The sequence below is a fragment of the Salvelinus fontinalis genome, chromosome 21 (assembly GCF_029448725.1).
Source record: "Salvelinus fontinalis isolate EN_2023a chromosome 21, ASM2944872v1, whole genome shotgun sequence".
Classification (NCBI taxonomy): Eukaryota; Metazoa; Chordata; class Actinopteri; order Salmoniformes; family Salmonidae; genus Salvelinus; species Salvelinus fontinalis.
Window position 1 is genome coordinate 6,794,711 of NC_074685.1, and position 22,500 is coordinate 6,817,210.

At 52.6% G+C, this 22,500-nt stretch overlaps 1 protein-coding gene across 3 annotated transcripts in view; it reads left to right on the top strand.

Moving 5' to 3' along the window:
* LOC129818102 (beta-adrenergic receptor kinase 2-like) overlaps window positions 1-22,500 on the top strand; it is a 106,253-nt gene that overhangs the window by 62,877 nt on the left and 20,876 nt on the right. For all 3 annotated transcript variants that reach the window (XM_055873665.1, XM_055873666.1, XM_055873667.1), the window contains exons 4-10: window positions 11,137-11,238; window positions 11,480-11,554; window positions 16,062-16,123; window positions 16,602-16,653; window positions 16,866-16,957; window positions 17,141-17,240; window positions 17,462-17,540. In XM_055873665.1, coding sequence (XP_055729640.1) covers window positions 11,137-11,238; window positions 11,480-11,554; window positions 16,062-16,123; window positions 16,602-16,653; window positions 16,866-16,957; window positions 17,141-17,240; window positions 17,462-17,540 — 562 coding nt within the window. The remainder of the gene's footprint in view (window positions 1-11,136; window positions 11,239-11,479; window positions 11,555-16,061; window positions 16,124-16,601; window positions 16,654-16,865; window positions 16,958-17,140; window positions 17,241-17,461; window positions 17,541-22,500) is intronic.

Sequence of the window (22,500 nt, forward strand, 5' to 3'; positions counted from 1 at the left end):
CTCTCTCTCCCCCTCTGTGTGTCTCTCTCTCTCCCCTCTGTGTCCCTCTCTCTCTCCCTCTGTGTGTCTCTCTTCTCTCTCCTCTCTGTCTCACTCTCTCCCTCTGTCTCTCACTCTCTCAATCTGTCTCTCCCTTTCTGTCTCGTTCTCTCCCTCCCTGTCTCGCTCTCTCCCTCTCTGTCTCGCTCTCTCCCTTTCTGTCTCGCTCTCTACCTCTCTGTCTCTCCCTCTCCCCTCTGTCTCTCTCTCCCTCCCCTCTGTCTCTCTCTCTCTCCCCTCTGCCTCTCTCTCTCCCCCTCTGTCTCTCTCTCCTCTCTCTCCCCTCTCTCTCTCTCTCTCTCTCTCCCCTCTCTCTCTCTCTCTCTCTCTCCTCCCCGCTCTCGCTCTCTCTCTCTCTCCCCTCTGGTCTCTCTCTCTCTCCTCTCCTCTGTCTCTCTCTCTCCCCTCTGTCTGTCTCTCTCTCTCTGCCCCCTCTGTGTCTGTCTCTCTCTCTCTGCCCCCCTCTGTGTGTCTCTTTCTCCTGCCCCCCTCTGTGTCTCTCTCTCTCTCTCCCTCTCCCCCTCTGTGTGTCTCTCTCTCTCCCCTCTGTCTCACCTCTCTCTCCCTTTCTGTCTCGCTCTCCCTCCCTTTTCTGTCTCGCTCTCCTCCCTCTCTGTCTCGCCCTCTCTGTCTCAGCTCTCTCCCTTTCTGTCTAGCTCTCTCCCTTTCTGTCTCGCCTCTCTACCTCTCTGTCTCTCCCTCTCCCCTCTGTCTGTCTCTCTCCCTCCCCTCTGTCTGTCTCTCCTCCCCTCCCCTCTGTCTGTCTCTGTCCCTCCCCTCTGTCTGTCCTCCCTCTTTCTGTCCCTCCCCTCTGTCTGTCTCTCCCTCCCCTCTGTCTGTCTCTCTCTCCCCTCTGCCTCGCTCTCTCCCTTTCTGTCCTCGCTCATCTCCCTTTCTGTCTCGCTCTCTCCCTCTCTGTCTCGCCCTCTCTGTCTCGCTCTCTCCCTCTCTGTCTCGCTCTCTCCCTCTCTGTCTCGCTCTCCTCTCCCTCTCTGTCTCGCTCTCTCCCCTCTCTGTCTCGCTCTCCTCCCTCTCTGTCTCGCTCTCTCCCTCTCTGTCTCGCTCTCCTCCCCTCTCTGTCTCGCTCTCTCCCTCTCTGTCTCGCTCTCCTCCCCTCTCTGTCTCGCTCTCTGTCTCGCCCTCTCCCCTCTGTCTCTCCCTCTCTGTCTCGCTCTCTCCCTTTCTGTCTCGCTCTCTCCCTTTCTGTCTCGCTCTCTCCCCTTTCTGTCTCGCTCTCTCCCTTTCCTGTCTCGCTCTCCTCCCTCTCTGTCTCGCTCTCCCCCTTTCTGTCTCGCTCTCCTCCCTCTCTGTCTCGCTCTCCTCTGTCCTCGCTCTCCTCCCTCTCTGTCCTCCGCTCTCTCCCTTTCTGGTCTCGCTCTCTCCCTTTCTGTCTCGCTCCTCTCCCTCTCTGTCTCGCTCTCTCCCCTCTGTCTCGCTCTCTCCCTCTCTGTCTCGCTCTCTTCCCTTTCTGTCTCGCTCTCTCCCTTTCTGTCTCGCTCTCTCCCTTTCTGTCTCGCTCTCTCCTTTTCTGTCTCGCTCTCTCCCTTTCTGTCTCGCTCTCTCCCTTTCTGTCTCGCTCTCTCCCTCTTTGTCTCGCTCTCTCCCTCTCTGTCTCGCTCTCTCCCTCTCTGTCTCGCTCTCTCCCTTTCTGTCTCGCTCTCTCCCTTGCTGTCTCGCTCTCTCCCTTTCTGTCTCGCTCTCTCCCTTTCTGTCTCGCTCTCTCCCTTGCTGTCTCGCTCATTCCCTTTCTGTCTCGCTCTCTCCTCCCTTGCTGTCTCGCTCTCTCCCTTGCTGTCTCGCTCTCTCCCTCGCTGTCTCGCTCTCTCCCTCTCTGTCTCGCTCTCTCCCTCTCTGTCTCGCTCTCTCCCTCTCTCTGTCTCGCTCTCTCCCTCTCTGTCTCGCTCTCTCCCTTTCTGTCTCGCTCTCTCCCTTTCTGTCTCGCTCTCTCCCTTTCTGTCTCGCTCTCTCCCTTTCTGTCTCGCTCTCTCCCTTTCTGTCTCGCTCTCTCCCTCTCTGTCTCGCTCTCTCCCTCTCTGTCTCGCTCTCTCCCTCTCTGTCTCGCTCTCTCCCTCTCTGTCTCGCTCTCTCCCTCTCTGTCTCGCTCTCTCCCTCTCTGTCTCGCTCTCTCCCTTTCTGTCTCGCTCTCTCCCTTTCTGTCTCGCTCTTTCCCTTACTGTCTCGCTCTCTCCCTTTCTGTCTCGCTCTCTCCCTCTCTGTCTCGCTCTCTCCCTCTCTGTCTCGCTCTCTCCCTCCCTCTCTGTCTCGCTCTCTCCCTCTCTGTCTCGCTCTCTCCCTTTCTGTCTCGCTCTCTCCCTTTCTGTCTCGCTCTCTCCCTTTCTGTCTCGCTCTCTCTTTCTGTCTCGCTCTCTCCCTTTCTGTCTCGCTCTCTCCCTCTCTGTCTCGCTCTCTCCCTCTCTGTCTCGCTCTCTCCCTCTCTGTCTCGCTCTCTCCCTCTCTGTCTCGCTCTCTCCCTCTCTGTCTCGCTCTCTCCCTCTCTGTCTCGCTCTCTCCCTCTCTGTCTCGCTCTCTCCCTCTCTGTCTCGCTCTCTCCCTCTCTGTCTCGCTCTCTCCCTCGCTGTCTCGCTCTCTCCCTCGCTGTCTCGCTCTCTCCCTCGCTGTCTCGCTCTCTCCCTCTGTCTCGCTCTCTCCCTCTCTGTCTCGCTCTCTCCCTCTCTGTCTCGCTCTCTCCCTCTCTGTCTCGCTCTCTCCCTCTCTGTCTCGCTCTCTCCCTTTCTGTCTCGCTCTCTCCCTTTCTGTCTCGCTCTCTCCCTCTCTGTCTCGCTCTCTCCCTCTCTGTCTCGCTCTCTCCCTCTCTGTCTCGCTCTCTCCCTTTCTGTCTCGCTCTCTCCCTCTCTGTCTCGCTCTCCCCCTCTCTGTCTCGCTCTCTCCCTTTCTGTCTCGCTCTCTCCCTCTCTGTCTCGCTCTCTCCCTCTCTGTCTCGCTCTCTCCCTTTCTGTCTCGCTCTCTCCCTCGCTGTCTCGCTCTCTCCCTCTCTGTCTCGCTCTCTCCCTCTCTGTCTCGCTCTCTCCCTGTCTGTCTCGCTCTCTCCCTCTCTGTCTCGCTCTCGCCCTTTCTGTCTCGCTCTCGCCCTTTCTGTCTCGCTCTCGCCCTTTCTGTCTCGCTCTCGCCCTTTCTGTCTCGCTCTCGCCCTTTCTGTCTCGCTCTCGCCCTTTCTGTCTCGCTCTCGCCGCTCCTCTTCTGTCTCCGCTCTCGCCCTTTCTGTCTCGCTCTCTCCCTCCCTCTCTGTCTCGCTCTCTCCCCTCCCTCTCTGTCTCGCTCTCTCCCTCCCTCTCTGTCTCGCTCTCTCCCTTTCTGTCTCGCTCTCTCCCTTTCTGTCTCGCTCTCTCCCTCTCTGTCTCGCTCTCTCCCTCTCTGTCTCGCTCTCTCCCTCGCTGTCTCGCTCTCTCCCTCTCTGTCTCGCTCTCTCCCTTTCTGTCTCGCTCTCTCCCCTTTCTGTCTCGCTCTCTCCCTTTCTGTCTCGCTCTCTCCCTTTCTGTCTCGCTCTCTCCCTTTCTGTCTCGCTCTCTCCCTCTCTGTCTCGCTCTCTCCCTCTCTGTCTCGCTCTCTCCCTCTCTGTCTCGCTCTCTCCCTCTCTGTCTCGCTCTCTCCCTTTGTCTCGCTCTCTCCCTCTCTGTCTCGCTCTCTCCCTCTCTGTCTCGCTCTCTCCCTCTCTGTCTCGCTCTCTCCCTCTCTGTCTCGCTCTCTCCCTCTCTGTCTCGCTCTCTCCCTCTCTGTCTCGCTCTCTCCCTCTCTGTCTCGCTCTCTCCCTCTCTGTCTCGCTCTCTCCCTCTCTGTCTCGCTCTCTCCCTTTCTGTCTCGCTCTCTCCCTTTCTGTCTCGCTCTCTCCCTTTCTGTCTCGCTCTCTCCCTTTCTGTCTCGCTCTCGCCCTTTCTGTCTCGCTCTCGCCCTTTCTGTCTCGCTCTAGCCCTTTCTGTCTCGCTCTAGCCCTTTCTGTCTCGCTCTCGCCCTTTCTGTCTCGCTCTCGCCCTTTCTGTCTCGCTCTCTCCCTCCCTTTCTGTCTCGCTCTCTCCCTCTCTGTCTCGCTCTCGCCCTCTCTGTCTCGCTCTCGCCCTCTCTGTCTCGCTCTCTCCCTCTCTGTCTCGCTCTCTCCCTCTCTGTCTCGCTCTCTCCCTCTCTGTCTCGCTCTCTCCCTCTCTGTCTCGCTCTCTCCCTCTCTGTCTCGCCCTCTCTGTCTCGCCCTCTCTGTCTCGCTCTCTCCCTCTCTGTCTCGCGCTCTCTCCCTTTCTGTCTCGCTCTCTCCTTTTCTGTCTCGCTCTCTCCCTCTCTGTCTCGCTCTCTCCCTCTCTGTCTCGCTCTCTCCCTCTCTGTCTCGCTCTCTCCCTTTCTGTCTCGTTCTCTCCCTTTCTGTCTCGCTCTCTCCCTTTCTGTCTCGCTCTCTCCCTTTCTGTCTCGCTCTCTCCCTTTCTGTCTCGCTCTCGCCCTTTCTGTCTCGCTCTCTCCCTTTCTGTCTCGCTCTCTCCCTTTCTGTCTCGCTCTCGCCCTTTCTGTCTCGCTCTCTCCCTTTCTGTCTCGCTCTCTCCCTTTCTGTCTCGCTCTCTCCCTCCCTCTCTGTCTCGCTCTCTCCCTCCCTCTCTGTCTCGCTCTCTCCCTCCCTCTCTGTCTCGCTCTCTCCCTCCCTCTCTGTCTCGCTCTCTCCCTCTCTGTCTCGCTCTCTCCCTCTCTGTCTCGCTCTCTCCCTCTCTGTCTCGCTCTCTCCCTTTCTGTCTCGCTCTCTCCCTTTCTGTCTCGCTCTCTCCCTCTCTGTCTCGCTCTCTCCCTCGCTGTCTCGCTCTCTCCCTCTCTGTCTCGCTCTCTCCCTCGCTGTCTCGCTCTCTCCCTCGCTGTCTCGCTCTCTCCCTCGCTGTCTCGCTCTCTCCCTTGCTGTCTCGCTCTCTACCTCTCTGTCTCTCCCTCTCCCCTCTGTCTCTCTCTCCCTCCCCTCTGTCTCTCTCTCCCTCCCCTCTGTCTCTCTCTCTCTCCCCTCTGCCTCTCTCTCTCCCCTCTGTCTCTCTCTCTCTCCCCTCTGTCTCTCTCTCTCTCCCCTCTGTCTCTCTCTCTCTGCCCCCTCTGTGTCTCTCTCTCCCCTCTGTGTGTCTCTCTCTCCCCTCTGTGTGTCTCTCTCTCCCCTCTGTGTGTCTCTCTTCTCTCTCCTCTCTGTCTCACTCTCTCCCTCTGTCTCTCACTCTCTCAATCTGTCTCTCCCTTTCTGTCTCGTTCTCTCCCTCCCTGTCTCGCTCTCTCCCTCTCTGTCTCGCTCTCTCCCTTTCTGTCTCGCTCTCTACCTCTCTGTCTCTCCCTCTCCCCTCTGTCTCTCTCTCCCTCCCCTCTGTCTCTCTCTCTCTCCCCTCTGCCTCTCTCTCTCCCCTCTGTCTCTCTCTCTCTCTCTCCCCTCTCTCTCTCTCTCTCTCTCTCTCCCCTCTCTCTCTCTCTCTCTCTCTCCCCTCTCTCTCTCTCTCTCTCTCTCCCCTCTGTCTCTCTCTCTCCCCTCTGTCTGTCTCTCTCTCTCTGCCCCCTCTGTGTCTGTCTCTCTCTCTCTGCCCCCTCTGTGTGTCTCTTTCTCTGCCCCCTCTGTGTCTCTCTCTCTCTCCCTCTCCCCTCTGTGTGTCTCTCTCTCTCCCCTCTGTCTCACTCTCTCCCTTTCTGTCTCGCTCTCTCCCTTTCTGTCTCGCTCTCTCCCTCTCTGTCTCGCCCTCTCTGTCTCGCTCTCTCCCTTTCTGTCTAGCTCTCTCCCTTTCTGTCTCGCTCTCTACCTCTCTGTCTCTCCCTCTCCCCTCTGTCTGTCTCTCTCCCTCCCCTCTGTCTGTCTCTCTCCCTCCCCTCTGTCTGTCTCTCTCCCTCCCCTCTGTCTGTCTCTCTCCCTCCCCTCTGTCTGTCTCTCCCTCCCCTCTGTCTGTCTCTCTCTCCCCTCTGCCTCGCTCTCTCCCTTTCTGTCTCGCTCTCTCCCTTTCTGTCTCGCTCTCTCCCTCTCTGTCTCGCCCTCTCTGTCTCGCTCTCTCCCTCTCTGTCTCGCTCTCTCCCTCTCTGTCTCGCTCTCTCCCTCTCTGTCTCGCTCTCTCCCTCTCTGTCTCGCTCTCTCCCTCTCTGTCTCGCTCTCTCCCTCTCTGTCTCGCTCTCTCCCTCTCTGTCTCGCTCTCTCCCTCTCTGTCTCGCTCTCTGTCTCGCCCTCTCCCTCTGTCTCTCCCTCTCTGTCTCGCTCTCTCCCTTTCTGTCTCGCTCTCTCCCTTTCTGTCTCGCTCTCTCCCTTTCTGTCTCGCTCTCTCCCTTTCTGTCTCGCTCTCTCCCTCTCTGTCTCGCTCTCTCCCTCTCTGTCTCGCTCTCTCCCTCTCTGTCTCGCTCTCTCCCTCTCTGTCTCGCTCTCTCCCTCTCTGTCTCGCTCTCTCCCTCTCTGTCTCGCTCTCTCCCTCTCTGTCTCGCTCTCTCCCTCTCTGTCTCGCTCTCTCCCTCTCTGTCTCGCTCTCTCCCTTTCTGTCTCGCTCTCTCCCTTTCTGTCTCGCTCTCTCCCTCTCTGTCTCGCTCTCTCCCTCTGTCTCGCTCTCTCCCTCTCTGTCTCGCTCTCTCCCTTTCTGTCTCGCTCTCTCCCTTTCTGTCTCGCTCTCTCCTTTTCTGTCTCGCTCTCTCCCTTTCTGTCTCGCTCTCTCCCTTTCTGTCTCGCTCTCTCCCTCTTTGTCTCGCTCTCTCCCTCTCTGTCTCGCTCTCTCCCTCTCTGTCTCGCTCTCTCCCTCTCTGTCTCGCTCTCTCCCTTTCTGTCTCGCTCTCTCCCTTGCTGTCTCGCTCTCTCCCTTTCTGTCTCGCTCTCTCCCTTTCTGTCTCGCTCTCTCCCTTGCTGTCTCGCTCATCCCTTTCTGTCTCGCTCTCTCCCTTGCTGTCTCGCTCTCTCCCTTGCTGTCTCGCTCTCTGCCTCGCTGTCTCGCTCTCTCCCTCTCTGTCTCGCTCTCTCCCTCTCTGTCTCGCTCTCTCCCTCTCTGTCTCGCTCTCTCCCTTTCTGTCTCGCTCTCTCCCTTTCTGTCTCGCTCTCTCCCTTTCTGTCTCGCTCTCTCACTTTCTGTCTCGCTCTCTCCCTTTCTGTCTCGCTCTCTCCCTTTCTGTCTCGCTCTCTCCCTCTCTGTCTCGCTCTCTCCCTCTCTGTCTCGCTCTCTCCCTCTCTGTCTCGCTCTCTCCCTCTCTGTCTCGCTCTCTCCCTCTCTGTCTCGCTCTCTCCCTCTCTGTCTCGCTCTCTCCCTCTCTGTCTCGCTCTCTCCCTCTCTGTCTCGCTCTCTCCCTTTCTGTCTCGCTCTCTCCCTTTCTGTCTCGCTCTCTCCCTTTCTGTCTCGCTCTCTCCCTCTCTGTCTCGCTCTCTCCCTCCCTCTCTGTCTCGCTCTCTCCCTCCCTCTCTGTCTCGCTCTCTCCCTCTCTGTCTCGCTCTCTCCCTTTCTGTCTCGCTCTCTCCCTCTCTGTCTCGCTCTCTCCCTTTCTGTCTCGCTCTCTCCCTCTCTGTCTCGCTCTCTCCCTCTCTGTCTCGCTCTCTCCCTCTCTGTCTCGCTCTCTCCCTTTCTGTCTCGCTCTCTCCCTTTCTGTCTCGCTCTCTCCCTCTCTGTCTCGCTCTCTCCCTCTCTGTCTCGCTCTCTCCCTCTCTGTCTCGCTCTCTCCCTCTCTGTCTCGCTCTCTCCCTTTCTGTCTCGCTCTCTCCCTTTCTGTCTCGCTCTCTCCTTTTCTGTCTCGCTCTCTCCCTTTCTGTCTCGCTCTCTCCCTTTCTGTCTCGCTCTCTCCCTCTTTGTCTCGCTCTCTCCCTCTCTGTCTCGCTCTCTCCCTCGCTGTCTCGCTCTCTCCCTTTCTGTCTCGCTCTCTCCCTTTCTGTCTCGCTCTCTCCCTTGCTGTCTCGCTCATCCCTTTCTGTCTCGCTCTCTCCCTTGCTGTCTCGCTCTCTCCCTTGCTGTCTCGCTCTCTCCCTCGCTGTCTCGCTCTCTCCCTCTCTGTCTCGCTCTCTCCCTCTCTGTCTCGCTCTCTCCCTCTCTGTCTCGCTCTCTCCCTTTCTGTCTCGCTCTCTCCCTTTCTGTCTCGCTCTCTCCCTTTCTGTCTCGCTCTCTCCCTTTCTGTCTCGCTCTCTCCCTTTCTGTCTCGCTCTCTCCCTTTCTGTCTCGCTCTCTCCCTCTCTGTCTCGCTCTCTTCCTCTCTGTCTCGCTCTCTCCCTCTGTCTCGCTCTCTCCCTCTCTGTCTCGCTCTCTCCCTCTCTGTCTCGCTCTCTCCCTCTCTGTCTCGCTCTCTCCCTCTCTGTCTCGCTCTCTCCCTCTCTGTCTCGCTCTCTCCCTTTCTGTCTCGCTCTCTCCCTTTCTGTCTCGCTCTTTCCCTTTCTGTCTCGCTCTCTCCCTTTCTGTCTCGCTCTCTCCCTCTCTGTCTCGCTCTCTCCCTCCCTCTCTGTCTCGCTCTCTCCCTCCCTCTCTGTCTCGCTCTCTCCCTTTCTGTCTCGCTCTCTCCCTTTCTGTCTCGCTCTCTCCCTTTCTGTCTCGCTCTCTCCCTTTCTGTCTCGCTCTCTCTTTCTGTCTCGCTCTCTCCCTCTCTGTCTCGCTCTCTCCCTCTCTGTCTCGCTCTCTCCCTCTCTGTCTCGCTCTCTCCCTCTCTGTCTCGCTCTCTCCCTCTCTGTCTCGCTCTCTCCCTCTCTGTCTCGCTCTCTCCCTCTCTGTCTCGCTCTCTCCCTCGCTGTCTCGCTCTCTCCCTCGCTGTCTCGCTCTCTCCCTCGCTGTCTCGCTCTCTCCCTCTGTCTCGCTCTCTCCCTCTCTGTCTCGCTCTCTCCCTCTCTGTCTCGCTCTCTCCCTCTCTGTCTCGCTCTCTCCCTTTCTGTCTCGCTCTCTCCCTTTCTGTCTCGCTCTCTCCCTCTCTGTCTCGCTCTCTCCCTCTCTGTCTCGCTCTCTCCCTCTCTGTCTCGCTCTCTCCCTCTCTGTCTCGCTCTCTCCCTTTCTGTCTCGCTCTCTCCCTCTCTGTCTCGCTCTCTCCCTCTCTGTCTCGCTCTCTCCCTTTCTGTCTCGCTCTCTCCCTCTCTGTCTCGCTCTCTCCCTCTCTGTCTCGCTCTCTCCCTTTCTGTCTCGCTCTCTCCCTCGCTGTCTCGCTCTCTCCCTCGCTGTCTCGCTCTCTCCCTCTCTGTCTCGCTCTCTCCCTCTCTGTCTCGCTCTCTCCCTCTCTGTCTCGCTCTCTCCCTTTCTGTCTCGCTCTCGCCCTTTCTGTCTCGCTCTCGCCCTTTCTGTCTCGCTCTCGCCCTTTCTGTCTCGCTCTCGCCCTTTCTGTCTCGCTCTCGCCCTTTCTGTCTCGCTCTCGCCCTTTCTGTCTCGCTCTCGCCCTTTCTGTCTCGCTCTCTCCCTCCCTCTCTGTCTCGCTCTCTCCCTCCCTCTCTGTCTCGCTCTCTCCCTCCCTCTCTGTCTCGCTCTCTCCCTCCCTCTCTGTCTCGCTCTCTCCCTCCCTCTCTGTCTCGCTCTCTCCCTTTCTGTCTCGCTCTCTCCCTCTCTGTCTCGCTCTCTCCCTCTCTGTCTCGCTCTCTCCCTCGCTGTCTCGCTCTCTCCCTCTCTGTCTCGCTCTCTCCCTTTCTGTCTCGCTCTCTCCCTTTCTGTCTCGCTCTCTCCCTTTCTGTCTCGCTCTCTCCCTTTCTGTCTCGCTCTCTCCCTTTCTGTCTCGCTCTCTCCCTTTCTGTCTCGCTCTCTCCCTCTCTGTCTCGCTCTCTCCCTCTCTGTCTCGCTCTCTCCCTCTCTGTCTCGCTCTCTCCCTCTCTGTCTCGCTCTCTCCCTCTCTGTCTCGCTCTCTCCCTCTCTGTCTCGCTCTCTCCCTCTCTGTCTCGCTCTCTCCCTCTCTGTCTCGCTCTCTCCCTCTCTGTCTCGCTCTCTCCCTCTCTGTCTCGCTCTCTCCCTCTCTGTCTCGCTCTCTCCCTCTCTGTCTCGCTCTCTCCCTTTCTGTCTCGCTCTCTCCCTTTCTGTCTCGCTCTCTCCCTTTCTGTCTCGCTCTCTCCCTTTCTGTCTCGCTCTCGCCCTTTCTGTCTCGCTCTCGCCCTTTCTGTCTCGCTCTCGCCCTTTCTGTCTCGCTCTCGCCCTTTCTGTCTCGCTCTCTCCCTCCCTTTCTGTCTCGCTCTCTCCCTCCCTTTCTGTCTCGCTCTCTCCCTCTCTGTCTCGCTCTCGCCCTCTCTGTCTCGCTCTCGCCCTCTCTGTCTCGCTCTCTCCCTCTCTGTCTCGCTCTCTCCCTCTCTGTCTCGCTCTCTCCCTCTCTGTCTCGCTCTCTCCCTCTCTGTCTCGCCCTCTCTGTCTCGCCCTCTCTGTCTCGCTCTCTCCCTCTCTGTCTCGCTCTCTCCCTTTCTGTCTCGCTCTCTCCTTTTCTGTCTCGCTCTCTCCCTCTCTGTCTCGCTCTCTCCCTCTCTGTCTCGCTCTCTCCCTCTCTGTCTCGCTCTCTCCCTTTCTGTCTCGCTCTCTCCCTTTCTGTCTCGCTCTCTCCCTTTCTGTCTCGCTCTCTCCCTTTCTGTCTCGCTCTCTCCCTTTCTGTCTCGCTCTCGCCCTTTCTGTCTCGCTCTCTCCCTTTCTGTCTCGCTCTCGCCCTTTCTGTCTCGCTCTCTCCCTTTCTGTCTCGCTCTCTCCCTTTCTGTCTCGCTCTCTCCCTTTCTGTCTCGCTCTCTCCCTTTCTGTCTCGCTCTCTCCCTCCCTCTCTGTCTCGCTCTCTCCCTCCCTCTCTGTCTCGCTCTCTCCCTCCCTCTCTGTCTCGCTCTCTCCCTCCCTCTCTGTCTCGCTCTCTCCCTCTCTGTCTCGCTCTCTCCCTCTCTGTCTCGCTCTCTCACTTTCTGTCTCGCTCTCTCCCTTTCTGTCTCGCTCTCTCCCTCGCTGTCTCGCTCTCTCCCTCTCTGTCTCGCTCTCTCCCTCGCTGTCTCGCTCTCTCCCTCGCTGTCTCGCTCTCTCCCTCGCTGTCTCGCTCTCTCCCTCGCTGTCTCGCTCTCTCCCTTGCTGTCTCGCTCTCTCCCTCTCTGTGGTCAGTGGTTAGAGAGCAGAAGTCTAGTGTGTGTCAGTTGTATTAAAGGCCATGTGAGTTGTTTGAGATTAGGCTAATTCCATGGTGTTTCAGAGGAAGTGTGTGTGTGTGTGTGTGTGTGTGTATCAGATTAAGGACTATGAGAAGTTGGACTCTGAAGAGGAGAGGTTGTGTCGTAGCAGACAGATCTATGATGGATACATCATGAAGGAACTCCTCTCCTGTTCACATGTAAGGTCAACATGGGACACAAACCAACACAGTAACACACTCCCCTAAAACGTTGTCCTCTCTCAGGGAGGAGGTTGACATGAATAAACACAATGCAACACCCCAACCTGTCTAAAACACTTACATGGTATACTGGACTGGAAATGACTGTCACATGACCCTCCTCTCTCTCTCCTCCACCCCCCCACACTCTTCTCCATTCCCCCTTCTCTCTCTGTCTTGCTGTCCATCTCTCTCTCAGGCCTTCTCTAAGAAAGCAGTGGACCACGTTCAGACTCACCTGGCCAAGAAACAGGTGCCTCCCTCTCTCTTCCAGGTAAGGAACACACAAACTGCATCACCAATCTAACTCCTGTGTGATCCCACATAGTGGGGTTCTGACACACACAGCCTAACCTAGTTCTATTATTATGATTATCCTGACCATTGGTATTTATCCTGCGACTAGTTACTTTTACCCCTGTTTACATATACATATCTACCACAATCCCTCCAGTACTCCTGTTTACATGTACATATCTACCACAATCCCTCTAGTACCCCTGTTTACATGTACATATCTACCACAATCCCTCCAGTACTCCTGTTTACATGTACATATCTACCACAATCCCTCTAGTACTCCTGTTTACATGTACATATCTACCACAATCCCTCCAGTACTCCTGTTTACATGTACATATCTACCACAATCCCTCCAGTACTCCTGTTTACATGTACATATCTACCACAATCCCTCCAGTACTCCTGTTTACATGTACATATCTACCACAATCCCTCCAGTACTCCTGTTTACATGTACATATCTACCACAATCCCTCCAGTACTCCTGTTTACATGTACATATCTACCACAATCCCTCCAGTACTCCTGTTTACATGTACATATCTACCACAATCCCTCCAGTACTCCTGTTTACATGTACATGTCTACCACAATCCCTCCAGTACTCCTGTTTACATGTACATATCTACCACAATCCCTCCAGTACTCCTGTTTACATGTACATATCTACCACAATCCCTCCAGTACTCCTGTTTACATGTACATATCTACCACAATCCCTCCAGTACTCCTGTTTACATGTACATATCTACCACAATCCCTCCAGTACTCCTGTTTACATGTACATATCTACCACAATCCCTCTAGTACTCCTGTTTACATGTACATATCTACCACAATCCCTCCAGTACTCCTGTTTACATGTACATATCTACCACAATCCCTCTAGTACCCCTGTTTACATGTACATATCTACCACAATCCCTCTAGTACCCCTGTTTACATGTACATATCTACCACAATCCCTCCAGTACTCTGTTTACATGTACATATCTACCACAATCCCTCCAGTACTCCTGTTTACATGTACATATCTACCACAATCCCTCCAGTACTCCTGTTTACATGTACATATCTACCACAATCCCTCCAGTACTCTGTTTACATGTACATATCTACCACAATCCCTCCAGTACTCCTGTTTACATGTACATATCTACCACAATCCCTCCAGTACTCCTGTTTACATGTACATATCTACCACAATCCCTCTAGTACTCCTGTTTACATGTACATATCTACCACAATCCCTCTAGTACTCCTGTTTACATGTACATATCTACCACAATCCCTCTAGTACTCCTGTTTACATGTACATATCTACCACAATCCCTCCAGTACTCCTGTTTACATGTACATATCTACCACAATCCCTCCAGTACTCCTGTTTACATGTACATATCTACCACAATCCCTCCAGTACTCTGTTTACATGTACATGTCTACCACAATCCCTCTAGTACTCCTGTTTACATGTACATATCTACCACAATCCCTCTAGTACTCCTGTTTACATGTACATATCTACCACAATCCCTCCAGTACTCCTGTTTACATGTACATATCTACCACAATCCCTCCAGTACTCCTGTTTACATGTACATGTCTACCACAATCCCTCCAGTACTCCTGTTTACATGTACATGTCTACCACAATCCCTCCAGTACTCCTGTTTACATGTACATATCTACCACAATCCCTCTAGTACTCTTGTTTACATGTACATATCTACCACAATCCCTCCAGTACTCCTGTTTACATGTACATATCTACCACAATCCCTCCAGTACTCCTGTTTACATGTACATATCTACCACAATCCCTCCAGTACTCCTGTTTACATGTACATATCTACCACAATCCCTCTAGTACTCCTGTTTACATGTACATATCTCCCACATTCCCTCCAGTACTCCTCTTTACATGTACAGTACCAGTCAAACGTTTTTACACACCTGCTCATTCAATTTATTTTACTATTTTCTACATTGTAGAATAATAGTGAAGATATCGAAGCAATGAAATAACACATATGGAGTCATGTAGTAACCCAAAAAATATATATTTTAGATTCTTCAAAGTAGCCACTCTTTGCCTTGATGACAGCTTTGCACACTCTTGGCATTCTCTCAACCAGCTTCACCTGGAATGCTTTTCCAACAGTCTTGAAGGAGTTCCCACATATGCTGAGCACTTGTTGGCTGCTTTTCCTTCACTCTGCAGTCTAACTCATCCCAAACTATCTCAATTGGGTTGAGATCATGTGATTGTGGAGGCCAGTTCATCTGATGCAGCACTCGATCACTCTCGTTCTTGGTCAAATAACCCTTACACAGCCTGGAGGTGTGTTGGGTAAGTGTCCTGTTGAAAGTCTTAAGTGCAAACCAGATGGGATGGTATATCGCTGCAGAATGCTGTGGTAGCCATGCTGGTTAAGTGTGCCTTGAATTCTAAATAAATCACAGTGTCACCAGCAAAGCACCATCACACCTCCTCCTCCATGCTTCAAGGTGTCACAAAGACACAGTTGGAACCAAAAATCTCAAATTTGGACTCATCATAGCAAATGACAGATTTCCACCAGTCTAATGTCCATTGCTTGTGTTTCTTGGCCCAAGCAAGTCTCTTCTTCTTTTTGGTGTCCTTTAGTAGTGGTTTCTTTGCAGCAATTTGACCATGAAGGCCTGATTCACACAGTCTCCTCTGAACAGTTGATGTGTCTGTTATTTGAACTCTGTGAAGCATTTATTTGGGCTGCAATCTGAGGCTGGCAACTAATGAACTTATCCTCTGCAGCAGAGGTAACACTGGGTCTTCCTTTCCTTTGGCTGTCCTCATGAGAGCCAGTTTCATCATAGCTCTTGATGTTTTTTCAGACTGCACTTGAAATTCTTGAAATGTTCCAGATTGACTGAACTTCCAGTCTTAAAGTAATGATGGACTGTCGTTTCTCTTTGCTTATATGAGCTGTTCTTGCCATAATATGGACTTGGTCTTTTACCAAATAGAGATATCTTCTGTATAGCACCCCTACCATGTCACAACACAACTGATTGGCTCAAACACATTAAGAAGGAAAGAAATTCCACAAATGAACAGGGCACACCTGTTAATTGAAATGCATTCCAGGTGACTATCTCATGAAGTTGGTTGAGAGAATGCCAAGAGTGTGCAAAGCTCTCATCAAGGCAAAGGGTGGCTTCTTTGAAGAATCTAAAATATATTTTTTGGGTTACTACATGATTCCATATGTGTAATTTCATAGTTCTGATGTCTTCACTATTCTACAATGTAGAAAATCGTAAAAAATAATGAGTAAATGTGTCCTAACTTTTTTACTGGTACTGTACATACCTACCTCAATCACTCCAGTAGCCCTGTTAAATGAACATACCTACCTCAATCACTCCAGTAGCCCTGTTAAATGAACATACCTACCTCAATCACTCCAGTAGCCCTGTTAAATGAACATACCTACCTCAATCACTCCAGTAGCCCTGTTAAATGAACATACCTACCTCAATCACTCCAGTAGCCCTGTTAAATGAACATACCTACCTCAATCACTCCAGTAGCCCTGTTAAATGAACATACCTACCTCAATCACTCCAGTAGCCCTGTTAAATGAACATACCTACCTCAATCACTCCAGTAGCCATGTTAAATGAACATACCTACCTCAATCACTCCAGTAGCTCTGTTAAATGAACATACCTACCTCAATCACTCCAGTAGCCCTGTTAAATGAACATACCTACCTCAATCACTCCAGTAGCCCTGTTAAATGAACATACCTACCTCAATCACTCCAGTAGCCCTGTTAAATGAACATACCTACCTCAATCACTCCAGTAGCCCTGTTAAATGAACATACCTACCTCAATCACTCCAGTAGCCCTGTTAAATGAACATACCTACCTCAATCACTCCAGTAGCCCTGTTAAATGAACATACCTACCTCAATCACTCCAGTAGCCCTGTTAAATGTACATACCTACCTCAATCACTCCAGTAGCCCTGTTAAATGAACATACCTACCTCAATCACTCCAGTAGCCCTGTTAAATGAACATACCTACCTCAATCACTCCAGTAGCCCTGTTAAATGAACATACCTACCTCAATCACTCCAGTAGCCATGTTAAATGAACATACCTACCTCAATCACTCCAGTAGCCCTGTTAAATGTACATACCTACCTCAATCACTCCAGTAGCCCTGTTAAATGAACATACCTACCTCAATCACTCCAGTAGCCCTGCACATTGTAATGATGGTACTGGCATTGACCTTTTTTTCTTCTTGTATTTCACGTACTTCTTCTTATCTATATTACTACATTTATTGTGCATAGTTGGGAAAGAACTCACAAGTTAAGCATTTCACTGTACTGTTTTACACCTGCTGTGTCCTGTGCATCGACAATAAAACGTTGAAACTTGAAACGCACAGACTCACGAACTCCTGTTTGTGTTCAGCCGTACATAGTGGAGATCTGTGACAGTCTGCGAGGGATGATCTTCTGCAAGTTCATAGAGAGGTGAGACGGGTGGGAGAGGGAGGAGACGAGAGGGAGGAGGGGGGGAGAATAAATATGTTGCATACTGGACAGAGTAATACATGTTTTCATTGTCTCCAGATTTAGAAGAAAGTGCTTTATTATCCATTTGTGTCGAAACGGAAACGGAAACGAGTTTCTCCACACTCCCACAGTCAGCAGGCCGGGGACTATTTTATACATGTTTTATTGAACCTTTGTTTAACTAGGCAAATCAGTTAAGAACAAATTCTTATTTACAATGACGGCCTACACCGGCCAAACCCGGACGACGCTGGGCCAATTGTGCGCCGCTCTATGGGACTCCCAATCAAGGCCGGTTGTGATACAGCCTGGATTCGAACCAGGGGCTCTAGTGACGCCTATTGCACTGAGATGCAGTGCCTTAGTCCACTGGGCCACACTTTCCTTCTGTCTCTCTCTACCTCACCTCATCTTTCTTTTTTCTCTCTTTCATCAGTGACAAGTTCACTCGTTTCTGTCAGTGGAAGAACGTGGAGCTGAACATCCATGTGAGTTGTGTTTTGTATGTGTGGGTGTTATTCTAACTTACTGTATGGATTGTGGTGATGTTTTGCCTGTGAAAGGCCTTTCTTTCACCTCTTCTTATTGCCTATTGCCTGAAGTGTAACATCAGATCAGCTTCTCTCTCTGTCTTGTTCTCTCTCTCCATCTCGCTCGTTCTACATCTCCCCCTCACTCTATCTCTCTCGCCTCTCTTCAGTTGACGATGAATGACTTCAGTGTCCATCGTATCATTGGTCGAGGGGGTTTCGGGGAGGTGTACGGCTGCAGGAAGGCTGACACCGGCAAGATGTGAGTAGCGCAGGAGCATGAACAACTGCAGAGAAAGAGGGATGGTTAAAGTGGAGGAAATAAACAGTAAGGTCCAAGACATGTTAATATGTGTGTGTGTGTGTGTGTGTGTGTGTGTGTGTGTGTGTGTGTGTGTGTGTGTGTGTGTGTGTGTGTGTGTGTGTGTGTGTGTGTGTGTGTCAGGTATGCCATGAAGTGTTTGGATAAGAAGAGGATCAAGATGAAGCAGGGAGAGACTCTGGCTCTGAACGAGAGAATCATGTTGTCCCTCGTCAGCACAGGGGTGAGTCTGACACACAGCTTTCTGTCCACTCTTTCTATACATATGTATATTCACATACCCAGTACAAGGGAGTATCATTTTCAGATTGAGCTTTGCCCGACTATCTTAGCACAGACACACAGACCTTTCCTACTTGACTGTGTGTGTTCACATACATACACAGCACATTTTCAGATCACCTGTCTGACATTATCATTTAAAAACTTCCCCTCTTTCTCTAGGACTGTCCGTTCATAGTGTGTATGACGTACGCCTTCCACACACCAGACAAACTCTGTTTCATTCTGGATCTGATGAACGGTAAGACTCCTGAAAGGTGGCAGGTCTCGCCTGGTTCAACCTGCATGTGAGACACCAGTCACCATGAAGAGTCTCATTGTAGTGGTCTGTCCCTCTGAGGATCATGTTGAAGTACACGGTTACACAGAATGGGACAGGACATCACTGATGACTCTCTGTCCCTCTTTGCTGACGTGCAACTGACACTCTCGGACGTGTGTGTCTGGTTAAGTAGGCTACATCCCCATCTACAGACAATCTCCAATGGATTCAGAGTCTGCGGATGGTAGCACACACACAGACACACACACACACACACACACACACACACACACACACACACACACACACACACACACACACACTGACCATGGATCACATTTAGACAGCAGTTACCACACACACACACACATACACTGACCATAGATCACATTTAGACAGCAGTTACCACACACACACACACATACACTGACCATAGATCACATTTAGACAGCAGTTACACACACACACACACTGACCATGGATCACATTTAGACAGCAGTTACACACACACACACACACACACACACACACACACACACACACACACACACACACACACACACACACACACACACACACACACACACTGACCATGGATCACATTTAGACAGCAGTTAACACACACACACACACACACTGACCATAGATCACATTTAGACAGCAGTTAACACACACATACTGACCATGGATCACATTTAGACAGCAGTTAACACACACACACACACACACACACACACACACACACACACACACACACACACACACACACACACACACACACACACTGACCATGGATCACATTTAGACAGCAGTTAACACACACACACACTGACCATGGATCACATTTAGACAGCAGTTAACACACACACACACTGACCATAGATCACATTTAGACAGCAGTTACACACACACACACACACACACACACACACACACACACACACTGACCATGGATCACATTTAGACAGCAGTTAAAACACACACACACACACACACACACACACACACACACACACACACACACACACACACACACACACACACACACACACACACAGACCATAGATCACATTTAGACAGCAGTTAACACAATGACTGAGCTATCGATTAGACTACAGCTCTAAACATACACTGATATCAATATGTGTGCTGTGTTGTCCTGAGTGTGTCTCAGGGGGAATCTAGATCATGTTGATCGAGTCATACTTCTTATTGTGTCCTGCTGACTCATCCCTGTATCCTGCTGACTCATCCCTGTATCCTGCTGACTCATCCCTGTATCCTGCTGACTCATCCCTGTGTCCTGCTGACTCATCCCTGTATCCTGCTGACTCATCCCTGTATCCTGCTGACTCATCCCTGTATCCTGCTGACTCACCCCTGTATCCTGCTGACTCATCCCTGTATCCTGCTGACTCAACCCTGTGTCCTGCTGACTCATCCCTGTATCCTGCTGACTCATCCCTGTGTCCTGCTGACTCATCCCTGTGTCCTGCTGACTCACCCCTGTGTCCTGCTGACTCGCCCCTGTGTCCTGCTGACTCGCCCCTGTGTCCTGCTGACTCGCCCCTGTGTCCTGCTGACTCGCCCCTGTGTCCTGCTGACTCGCCCCTGTGTCCTGCTGACTCGCCCCTGTGTCCTGCTGACTCGCCCCTGTGTCCTGCTGACTCGCCCCTGTATCCTGCTGACTCGCCCCTGTGTCCTGCTGACTCGCCCCTGTGTCCTGCTGACTCGCCCCTGTGTCCTGCTGACTCGCCCCTGTGTCCTGCTGACTCGCCCCTGTGTCCTGCTGACTCGCCCCTGTGTCCTGCTGACTCGCCCCTGTGTCCTGCTGACTCGCCCCTGTGTCCTGCTGACTCGCCCCTGTGTCCTGCTGACTCGCCCCTGTGTCCTGCTGACTCGCCCCTGTGTCCTGCTGACTCGCCCCTGTGTCCTGCTGACTCGCCCCTGTGTCCTGCTGACTCGCCCCTGTGTCCTGCTGACTCGCCCCTGTGTCCTGCTGACTCGCCCCTGTGTCCTGCTGACTCGCCCCTGTGTCCTGCTGACTCGCCCCTGTGTCCTGCTGACTCGCCCCTGTGTCCTGCTGACTCGCCCCTGTGTCCTGCTGACTCGCCCCTGTGTCCTGCTGACTCGCCCCTGTGTCCTGCTGACTCGCCCCTGTGTCCTGCTGACTCGCCCCTGTGTCCTGCTGACTCGCCCCTGTGTCCTGCTGACTCGCCCCTGTGTCCTGCTGACTCGCCCCTGTGTCCTGCTGACTCGCCCCTGTGTGTGGGGGAAGGGACGGTTACACTCAGTGACGTGTATTAACTGTGTGTAGGAGGGGACCTACACTACCACCTGTCTCAGCACGGTGTGTTCAGTGACGTGTATTAACTGTGTGTAGGAGGGGACCTACACTACCACCTGTCTCAGCACGGTGTGTTCAGTGACGTGTATTAACTGTGTGTAGGAGGGGTCCTACACTACCACCTGTCTCAGCACGGTGTGTTCAGTGACGTGTATTAACTGTGTGTAGGAGGGGACCTACACTACCACCTGTCTCAGCACGGTGTGTTCAGTGACGTGTATTAACTGTGTGTAGGAGGGGACCTACACTACCACCTGTCTCAGCAAGGTGTGTTCAGTGACGTGTATTAACTGTGTGTAGGAGGGGTCCTACACTACCACCTGTCTCAGCACGGTGTGTTCAGTGACGTTTATTAACTGTGTGTAGGAGGGGACCTACACTACCACCTGTCTCAGCACGGTGTGTTCAGTGACGTGTATTAACTGTGTGTAGGAGGGGTCCTACACTACCACCTGTCTCAGCACGGTGTGTTCAGTGACGTGTATTAACTGTGTGTAGGAGGGGACCTACACTACCACCTGTCTCAGCACGGTGTGTTCAGTGACGTGTATTAACTGTGTGTAGGAGGGGTCCTACACTACCACCTGTCTCAGCATGGTGTGTTCAGTGACGTGTATTAACTGTGTGTAGGAGGGGTCCTACACTACCACCTGTCTCAGCACGGTGTGTTCAGTGACGTGTATTAACTGTGTGTAGGAGGGGTCCTACACTACCACCTGTCTCAGCACGGTGTGTTCAGTGACGTGTATTAACTGTGTGTAGGAGGGGTCCTACACTACCACCTGTCTCAGCACGGTGTGTTCAGTGACGTGTATTAACTGTGTGTAGGAGGGGTCCTACACTACCACCTGTCTCAGCACGGTGTGTTCAGTGACGTGTATTAACTGTGTGTAGGAGGGGACCTACACTACCACCTGTCTCAGCACGGTGTGTTCAGTGACGTTTATTAACTGTGTGTAGGAGGGGTCCTACACTACCACCTGTCTCAGCACGGTGTGTTCAGTGACGTGTATTAACTGTGTGTAGGAGGGGTCCTACACTACCACCTGTCTCAGCACGGTGTGTTCAGTGACGTGTATTAACTGTGTGTAGGAGGGGTCCTACACTACCACCTGTCTCAGCACGGTGTGTTCAGTGACGTTTATTAACTGTGTGTAGGAGGGGACCTACACTACCACCTGTCTCAGCACGGTGTGTTCAGTGACGTTTATTAACTGTGTGTAGGAGGGGACCTACACTACCACCTGTCTCAGCACGGTGTGTTCAGTGACGTGTATTAACTGTGTGTAGGAGGGGACCTACACTACCACCTGTCTCAGCACGGTGTGTTCAGTGACGTTTATTAACTGTGTGTAGGAGGGGACCTACACTACCACCTGTCTCAGCACGGTGTGTTCAGTGACGTTTATTAACTGTGTGTAGGAGGGGACCTACACTACCACCTGTCTCAGCACGGTGTGTTCAGTGACGTGTATTAACTGTGTGTAGGAGGGGACCTACACTACCACCTGTCTCAGCACGGTGTGTTCAGTGACGTGTATTAACTGTGTGTAGGAGGGGACCTACACTACCACCTGTCTCAGCACGGTGTGTTCAGTGACGTGTATTAACTGTGTGTAGGAGGGGACCTACACTACCACCTGTCTCAGCAAGGTGTGTTCAGTGACGTGTATTAACTGTGTGTAGGAGGGGTCCTACACTACCACCTGTCTCAGCACGGTGTGTTCAGTGACGTTTATTAACTGTGTGTAGGAGGGGACCTACACTACCACCTGTCTCAGCACGGTGTGTTCAGTGACGTGTATTAACTGTGTGTAGGAGGGGTCCTACACTACCACCTGTCTCAGCACGGTGTGTTCAGTGACGTGTATTAACTGTGTGTAGGAGGGGACCTACACTACCACCTGTCTCAGCACGGTGTGTTCAGTGACGTTTATTAACTGTGTGTAGGAGGGGTCCTACACTACCACCTGTCTCAGCACGGTGTGTTCAGTGACGTGTATTAACTGTGTGTAGGAGGGGTCCTACACTACCACCTGTCTCAGCACGGTGTGTTCAGTGACGTGTATTAACTGTGTGTAGGAGGGGACCTACACTACCACCTGTCTCAGCACGGTGTGTTCAGTGACGTGTATTAACTGTGTGTAGGAGGGGACCTACACTACCACCTGTCTCAGCACGGTGTGTTCAGTGACGTTTATTAACTGTGTGTAGGAGGGGACCTACACTACCACCTGTCTCAGCACGGTGTGTTCAGTGACGTTTATTAACTGTGTGTAGGAGGGGACCTACACTACCACCTGTCTCAGCACGGTGTGTTCAGTGACGTGTATTAACTGTGTGTAGGAGGGGACCTACACTACCACCTGTCTCAGCACGGTGTGTTCAGTGACGTGTATTAACTGTGTGTAGGAGGGGACCTACACTACCACCTGTCTCAGCAAGGTGTGTTCAGTGACGTGTATTAACTGTGTGTAGGAGGGGTCCTACACTACCACCTGTCTCAGCACGGTGTGTTCAGTGACGTGTATTAACTGTGTGTAGGAGGGGACCTACACTACCACCTGTCTCAGCACGGTGTGTTCAGTGACG